The 8913-nt window shown below is 47.2% G+C and overlaps 1 protein-coding gene across 1 annotated transcript in view; it reads left to right on the top strand.

Moving 5' to 3' along the window:
• Nucleotides 1–1554: 1554 nt before the first annotated feature.
• SOBP (sine oculis binding protein homolog (Drosophila)) overlaps nt 1555–8913 on the top strand; it is a 162101-nt gene continuing 154742 nt past the window's right edge. The window contains exon 1 of the mRNA XM_012651152.1: nt 1555–2166. Within this exon, the coding sequence (XP_012506606.1) occupies nt 2071–2166 (96 nt within the window). The 5' untranslated portion in view covers nt 1555–2070. The remainder of the gene's footprint in view (nt 2167–8913) is intronic.

The following is an 8913-nucleotide window of genomic DNA, read 5'->3' on the forward strand; positions in this document are numbered from 1 at the left end:
TAAGAAACAAAACAATGCTAACATGCAAATTAGGCAATGAAATATCCAGAATGAGCCTCGTCTGACAGGCCAAACTGAGATTTTAATGGAAAGCTTACTCATATCCCCACACTAAATTCATTCTATCTTTTAAGTACTTTAGAAAATTGTGTAATTTTAAGTTCCACCACTGTCTAACGAACACTTCACAATAAAACGCAGTGGAACAATGGACACCCCCAGATCGCATTGTGTCAGGTAATTACAAAGTGTCTCGGCGCGGGAAAGCAAAGCCGGGAACGTCAATGTGTCCTCTGCAGCGTGTAGGAGCGTTTGGAACCACGTGTCTCACGGAAACCTCATCAAGCAGCTCACACCAGTACCCTTAACCCAGGGAGAATGACAGACACAAACCGACCTTGGCCCCAGGCGCGGACAGAGAGGGCCAAAGAGGGGACGTGTTAGCGCGGAGGGAACGAGAACCGCTCCGTGGAGGGCAGATGCGAGCTGCGAAGTCGTGGGGAGAAAGTGCAACTGGGCAGGGAGGGGAGGATCCCTCTCGGGCGTGGCGAGGGTATCCGGGCTCTCGGAGAGCGGGACCCTACGCGGGACCTTGCGCTCCCAGCAGCACCCACTCAGCTCAACCTTTTGGGGTAAATCAGGACACCCGGATAAGGGTGCTTGCGGGGTCAGGGGTAAAGCTGTTACTTCGTAGCAGCGCATGTGAGAGAGAGAGAGAGAGAGAGAGAGAGAGGAAGAAGGAGGAGGAGGAGAGAGGTGGAGAGAGAGAGAGAATACAAGAGGGAAAAGAAAGATCGGGGGGCTGAAGGCCGAGATGTCCTACTTCTAAGTGGTTCTTTGAGAGGCAAAAGCTTCCCTGCAAGCGCAGTCTGAGGCCGCGCCACGTTGGGGAGCGGCCGGGCAGGGCGCGGGGACCTCTCCAAGGGGCCTCCAGTCTCCGTGCACTCTGCGGTGGCCCTCGGAGGGGGACACTCTATCCTGGCCGCTGCGGGAGGGGGGAGGGCTGTGGTTTCCTTCCCCCGAGACCCCAGCACTGCAACCCAGAGGCGGCGAGCTGAGTCTGCCTTCCCCGGGGGAAGCGGCCCTCTCGCGCCACGACCTCAGGTCCCCGTGCCCTCCCACCGCACAACCTCCTCCCTTCACCCCCATTCATTTTTCCTCAGCAGCTTCTAGGACGGGCTCAAAAACCAACTCCAACCCCCTCGCCGAGCCCACGTCACGGAGCTAAGGAGAAGGGCTGGAGGTTGGAGCGGGCGCCGACGGCCGGGCGGTGTCGCTGAGAGGGGCCGGCCGCGGGGGGCGCCGCGTCCGGACCGTGCCCGCCGCGGATGAACAGGCGGCCGCGGGCAGAACCCAGAGCCGCGCGGCATCCGCGTACACAGTGACGGTGGAAGCCACGCCCGCTCGAGAGCCGGGGGGCTGTCCTAGCCCCCCCACCTTTCCTCCTCCCGCCGGCCCCCTCCCTGCCCCAGCGCCCTCCTTCCCCCTCCTCCCCGCGCCGGCCCCCGGCCCGCCCCCGGCTCGGCTCGCGGGAGGCGCTGGGCGCCCGGGCTGGCGCGCTCTCCCGGGCTCACACACACATCCACGCACGCACGCCCCAAGCAGCTCTCTCCGCGCCCGGCCCTCGTTCCCCTCGCCCATGCAGACGGACAGAGCGACGGAAGATGGCTGACGACTCCGTGGGGCACCGAGGATGCAGCCTGGCGGCGGCGGCGGCGGGAGCGGCAGCGGCAGCGGCGGCGGCAGGGGCAGCGGCAGCAGCGGCGGCGTTGGCGGTGGCGGCGGCGGCAGCGGCAGCAGGAGCAGGAGCAGGAGCGGCGGCCGCGGCATCCCCGAGACTCCCCGCGCTCCCTTTCCCTCTGACAACCACTGACGTCCTCCGCCGCTAGAAGAGACCCCGCTTCTCCGGCGCCTGCCTGCCCTCCCCCTCCCAGCCCCGGCCCCGCCAGCACCGCTACCTCCGCCAGCTTTGCCACCATCAGCACCACCTCCACCACCGCCACCACCACCACCACCAGCGCCGGCGGCGGCAGCAGCCATTTCATCTCCACAGAAACCAGACACAAAAACATGGCAGAAATGGAGAAAGAAGGGAGACCTCCGGAAAATAAAAGGAGCAGGAAACCGGCTCACCCAGTGAAAAGGGAGATCAATGAGGAAATGAAGGTATTTTTGGACCTCAGGGGCTGGGGAGACGGAGCTCTTTCTTCCGTCCGCTCCCTTTGCGCCGTTGTGTGGATTCGGGGGGTACAGGGGCGCGCTTGTCAGTTTCTGTAGGATGCCCAGAACGTCTCAGCTCCTCCTCCAGGTGTAAGGCAGAGGCCAACTCGCGGTCTGCATCCCCGAAATTTGCCAATCTCAGATTCGATTGTGGGGGGAAGACCACATACTATTTAACCTTACAAACCCCAGGCTGGCACAGGCGCGTTTCAGGGGAGGGCATCAGGGACCAGGCGGCGGGTGGGCATGATGAAGAGGCTTTCCTAGCGGGCGGTGTAGTTTTTTCCCCTTCTCCGGGAATCATCCTTCGGGTCCCTCCAAAGTTAGGAGCCACCCGGCCGAGGCACCCCGGGGAGAGCTCGATTCCACCCTCCTTCCCAGTTCATCCCCCTCCTCCTCGATCCCGCTTCTCCCCAAGCAGTCAGCTGCAAAGGTGTGAAGAGGCTGTCAGTGCCCAGCGAGTTGCGGCCCGAGAGGCGCAGGTCTGGGTACCGTCCTGACCGCCCGCTCGCCTCGCCCGCCCCCGCCAGCTCCTCTCAATCGGCTGCCTCCGCCTCCCGCTCGCTTCTGCATGCCTCACTTCCCAGTTGAGCAGACCCCCGCAAGCGCCGCTGAAAGAGAGCTGTCCGAGGGGCGGTCTTCGCGGGGCGCCTGCCCATTGTTCAGAAAGGCAAGCCCGGAGTCCTCCCGGCGAAGCCGGGCTCCCCGCCAGGCCAGCGGTGCTCCAGAGGTGGCGAGCGCAGCAGCCTAGAGCTCCAGCTGTTCGTGTTAGCGCGATTGCACAAGAACCCCGCTCAGCTCCGGACCCCTTCGTCGCCCCCCACTCTCTTATTTTCCATGAAGTTGCGGCTTTTGCCTAGGCGAGAGTTTTATTCTGTGTTGATTTCACGAGTCTCTGGTGATTTTTTGAAAAATTTACTTTATTTATTTTTTGTGTGTGTGAGTTACGAAAAAGTAGCATTCTGCAATCTTCTTGGTGTTCCCCATCTTCTGCATAGAATCCTTAATACTGCCAGGTGACTTGGTCAGTTTTGGTTAAGTTTGTATTTAATAGACAAATTAGATGAAATGGTGTGCAACTAAGTCAAATTTATTGCACTTTGACGTTTTCTTCTTTAGAACAAGCATATTTTATGAGAGTGCCTCGTATGAAGCCCAGGCTTAGAGGGAGACACATCTGTATGTATGTGTACCTAGGTGCATATGTTTAGCTTTGTCTTCCTCCTAGAAATGCAGTGGCAATCTAAGTTTTGGAATTAGGGCTTTTATTTCTGGGTGAGGAACTTAGTGCCTGGAAGCATGAGGTGCAGTGCAGCATCAGACCAACGGAGAGTTAAGGAAATCAATGCCATTTCTTGTGATGGAAACCACCACTGATTCCAATGATAGGTGTTTTTTTTTGTTTTTTGTTTTGTTTTGTTTTGTTTAAGAGGAGAAGAAGTTGTTGTCTTTCCATGGGGGTGGAATTCAAACAGTCTACAATAACCATTCTTCCTCACTTACCCTTCTCTCCAGTGCTGCATTTCCAGATTACTTTTCCGTTTCATTTTAGATTGAGAGTGGGGGAAGGGGAGAGAGGTGAAGGCCACTAGGAAATCATAGTGTGCTCTGGCCCTTTAAAATGCTGCCTAATGTGATCTATATGGATGGCAGCTTTTAAGTTTCATAGGTTCTAGAATTACAAATTAGCTAATTTTAATCAAAACATGTGAAATGTTATCCCGGCTGGATATAAAGGCTGACTGTGCTCTATGCTTGGGGCTCGTGTTGTTGACTTTGGCTGCAGGCGCACTCCGTGGTTTGGGAGATAGTTGTCCTTCTACAGTATAACAGATGTTTGTCTGAACTGGTGAGGAAGAAACAAAAACAACATTGTGCGAAGGGGAAAAATTACACAATTTTAGCCGATGCTGCAGGACTAAGTATGGAATTAACCTTGGTGCACAGAATTTCCTCTTTTGAAAATGTTATTTTTCTTCCAAATCACCACCTACTATTGGAAGTTTTAATCCTCATCGTTTCAATCCAGAGTAGCATTAAATAAGAAGTTTTACGCAGCAAATAATTCAATTGCTTATAGGATCGGTATTTTCTCTCCACTTTGGAACAATGTAAAAGACCTCTGAATGAAATTTTTAGTCATGTTTATGCACACCATGCTAGCAGGCCTAGTGGAATTGTTTGGTAGGCATTCCTCTAATATAATAGCACCAAAAGTCCTCACTTAAAAAGTAGATGCTCAAAGTCAAAACATGGAAGGGTTATTTTTAACTCATTAATATTTTTCTGCTTTTAATATTAATAACCACATCAACAAGACCCCTCCCCAAACCTCATGATATTATTACCCCTCCAGCTCCCTGAACCTGAAGTATAGAGTAACATAACAAGTTGGTTGCCCTGTATAAAAATGTGTGCAACAAAATGTCACCGAGAACACAATGTGGCCTTGTGCAGCTTCATATCGGTGCCGCTGGAGCTGCCTGGCTGTGTTTGCCTTCATCTGAACGGCTTTCATCTGGACCAGTGTAAACTAAGCCCTGGTAAGTAATCACTGCCCGGCAGAAAGAAAGGAATGTATACAGCTAGCGTGGCCTAAGCTGTAAAAACGGAAACCTGAGCCCCCACCTCGGATCACATATCAAGGCTTGAAGGTAGGGGAAATGAAAGGGGGAAAGAGGAGAGAGCAAATGGAAAAGTCAGTCTGGGAAGTGGAGGGTCAGGAGGAGGCCCCCCTTAGGGAGATTTGGCTCAGGGATTAGGGAATTTTATCGTGGTGTACAGTGACCTACTCAGGTTTCAACACTGGTTGGATTGAGTTGCTTCTCTGTGAGCTGAAAGAAAAAAGACTGGTGTGTATGTGATTTTTTTTTCCCCTTCGGGTAATAGAAAGGACATTGGTACAAGTGTCTATTTTAAGTACAGCAAATGCAGGGCACTGAGAATGAGCAACAAAATTGCCTCATCACAGAGACTTCCTTCAAGATTTCCTAACTGAGATAGTCACATATTTATTTAAAAATGGAGAAGACAAACTGGCTGAGGTTTAGCTGACACCAGTAATGGTATTGGAGATTGTCTACATGTGGCTGAGAGCTAATGTTGGTTGCTGTTTCACTAGATCAGCTATTGAGTTACATTTTCGTTATCACTGGTTTAATGTACATGGCAGTTGTAACAAATTTAAATTTGATACAATATAATTTTGTGTGTGAAAAAGTACATGACTTGGCATAGCTTGCTTATAGTGTACTTCAGTAAAAATATCTTCAAGAAGAAATGTTTGGCTCACTATGACCTTTACAATGTTTTTTTTTTAATCTTTCCTTTTCTTCTTCCTTTATTCTGGTTTTTCCTGATTAAAAAGACTGTACTTAGAATCAGTATGCCATATTTAATTAGTAACTAATAGGATTTTAAAAAATCCGACGGTGGTACAATTTATATTTGGATTGTGTTTGGTTTCTAAAGTAAATATTGTGATTGTATCTAATGTAATATTTTTCTTATATACTGTTAACTCACATATATCATAATAAATGAATGTCAGGAGGGAATTCTGACCTATGGAAGGGTTAAGTAGCTTCAGTAGTTCATCCTGAACATGGCAGATATAATATAAAAACACAGTTTGTACTAGTAGATGTGTAAGTGTAAATATTTGTGTAAGGGAAATATTGTTGAATTTGAGGATATATATTTTGTGCACATAGATCTTTTGTGATCAGTAGCTACCAAACAATAATACAACTAAAAAAATCTATACTGTGAGTAGAGACAATGAATCAGATTTTTATCTTTTAAAACGCTTTGACAAAACCAATGTGATTAGATCAAGCACTCCATCCTGGAAACTTTCCTAAACAAACCATAATTAATGCACTTACAATGTTTGACTTCTTTATCAATTGTTAAACTACAGGATAATCTGTTAAATGTCATAGGGTCTCTCCTTTGCTGAAGAAGTTTTCTGTCTATAAATATTCTCCGTAAGTAATTTGTACCTAAAATTATGCTTCAGTCCTGATGCCTACAGCTTGAGTCAGGCACATCTGTTAGAGTTTAATAGTAAACCTACCACAAGATTTTCTAGTTTGGTTTCTGATGATTTTGATTTGGTATTAAAAATGACCTGTGTCAATAGCATAGACAATAAAGCAAGTTTCAGAACTCAGCTGGTGAGATAAATAGCTTGACATTAAAAAAAAAAAGGAGAGGAATCACAGTGTGGATTGGAAAAGTCAGCATGTTTAAGGTTGAAATCAGTTCATTACTAAAACAGGTATATTTTAAGTTTTGCTGCTGAAACTCTATCCTGGTGTCAGAAGCAGTAAGTCTAAGAAACTTAGAAAGTGGACTTGGGACCAGATCCTGCTGTGGCATTCACAAATTATGTGAGACCTCCTCTGCTGAGCAGTGGCCTCAGGTGTGCCACGTGGCAGGGCTAGGGCCTAATGTCAGTGGAGACATAGCCCTTGCCCCTTGGGAGCAGGTATAAGATGTTCCTGAGACCTCAGCTTTGCTCTCAGTTGTCTTCCTCAAGGCTCCTGCCTAAACCCATAGATGCCGAGAGGGCGTGCAGAGCTATGCATTATGCTGTGTTCAAATGAGGGGGGAGATGGGGGGTGTTTCTGGGAAGAGTCTCTTTCTCCATCTGTGAACTGGTATGATGTGTGGTAGGCGCCATTCTCTAAGCCTTATACAACTCGCAGGTTCCAGAGACGAGGAAATGGAAAGGAACCACTCCACTTCCTCCCGAATCTGAAATAAACATTTGAACTAGAAGAAAATGAGTCTGACAGACTCATTCCCTTCTGCGTTTCCTGCCTCTGTGCTTGCCAAGCACTGCTCTGAGAAGCCAAGCCTTACTCTCCTTGTGTGAAAGACAGACTTATAGAAACCAAGAGGTAACAGAATTTTTAAAGCAAAGTCAAAAACGGGACCTCCAAAAAGGGTAACTATTAGTGAGCACAAGTGGCTGTTTAAAAAGGAGAGTTCCAGGAAAAGATAGTCTCTTGTTAGGGTGACTAGAGTTTTTATGTCTTTGTATCTTCTAAGGAAAGTCCCTTTTATTTATTGAGTTTTTATACTTAAAAAAATTATTGGAAGTAGTAGAAGGTGAATCATAGAAATCCCTGAAGTCTAAAACTTCTTCTTGTGGAATGGGAAATCAGCCACACTTGTACTCTCAAGCTAATAAGATTATCGAATATTTTCCTAAAAGAGAGGGGATATTACAGGTTAGAAGAAGGAAAAAAAAAAAAAACCCAGAGTACTTTGTTTTTCATAGCACCAATTGAAACATGTAAACAGACATGAAAGCATGTGGTAAGTGAGATTTGCTGAATGTATATTTTAGGATCTGTAGACTGATAGGTATTAATATCTCTTGTGTAACCAAAGGCCTGTGGAACTCTGTATGCTTTAAGGCCAATGGCTTTGGCACAGACAGGAAAACAATGTAACAAGTCTTGAGGATTTTTAAGGCAGTTCTACAGCTGTGAAATGACACAGCTGCACACAGCTGTACACCTGCCATGCCTGCCACAATGTTAGCCTGAAGGCCAGTATTCACAATTTCACAGCATTTGTTTGACCCTTTTGGTACATTTGATGTCCTGGCAGCAGACATCAACGTGGGACATGATTGTCTGCTCTATGTCACAACAAGACAATAAAACATCGTAGATTTTATATGTGGAACCACACGGTTTGGGTTTCATATGCCAATTATATAGCCATCCAATTTAGAATATATCAATAAGTTAACAAGACTTTTTTCTCCAGCCTGTTCCAAGCCGGAGTTGTGTATTAGCATTAAGATGTGTACTCTGCATTAAAAATCGTTGTGTTGTGGCTGAGAACAATGCTGCAAAATGAACCAAAATGGACTACAGAGACCATCTTCAAAGGATTTCAAGCTAGAAAGCTGTAGTTCAGGTAAAAGCAGCAGGCTCGGTGTATAAAGTCTGCACCAAGAATGGGAATCGGGCCACTTTTATTATTTCATGCATATTGATGACCCTCTAGTGGGTCATCCGTGGGGAGTGGTTCAGCCTGACTACACCATCTGATCCAGTGGGATCATGAATGTGGAAGTACTTTGTAATATGTAAAGGGCTCTTCAAATATTTCCTTTACGTTATTTGAATTTTACCTCATGACCTTTTGCTTGGCGAAACCATAAAATAAAACTGATCCACTGGGTCTGTGTTAAGAGAGACAACTTAGACTCAGCCCTGGGCCAGGCCTGGGAATAGAGCTGCAAACTGACATCTAACCAAGTTCAATTCCTGCTTTACTCTCTGGAACTTGAACAAGGCTCTGCCTCTCTTCTGCAGATTCCCTTTCTTTATCTCTACCAGCAAGTTCAGCCATGCTTAATAGAAGTCTACTCCAGGAGTCGGTCAGAACACATGGAGATGGAAAGGAAGATAAACTATTTTTCAAAAATAACCATCATTGTATTATTCATAACCTTAACCATCAGAGATACTAGCATTTTTTTTCCTGCTTTCTGAATTGATCAAGATTGGGAGTTTCCTTTTCCTTTGAAAGTATTTCCCATGTGTTCCACTTTTTTGGATAATGTGTGTCAGAATGTTTTGAAATTAAGTAATGTAACTGACAGTCCTTTTTATTGTCATTAGGACTGTGAATATACCTTATGTGTTATTTGTGAGAATGTGTTAA

This window comes from Propithecus coquereli, unplaced genomic scaffold (assembly GCF_000956105.1).
Source record: "Propithecus coquereli isolate 6110/MARCELLA unplaced genomic scaffold, Pcoq_1.0 Scaffold35, whole genome shotgun sequence".
NCBI lineage: Eukaryota > Metazoa > Chordata > Mammalia > Primates > Indriidae > Propithecus > Propithecus coquereli.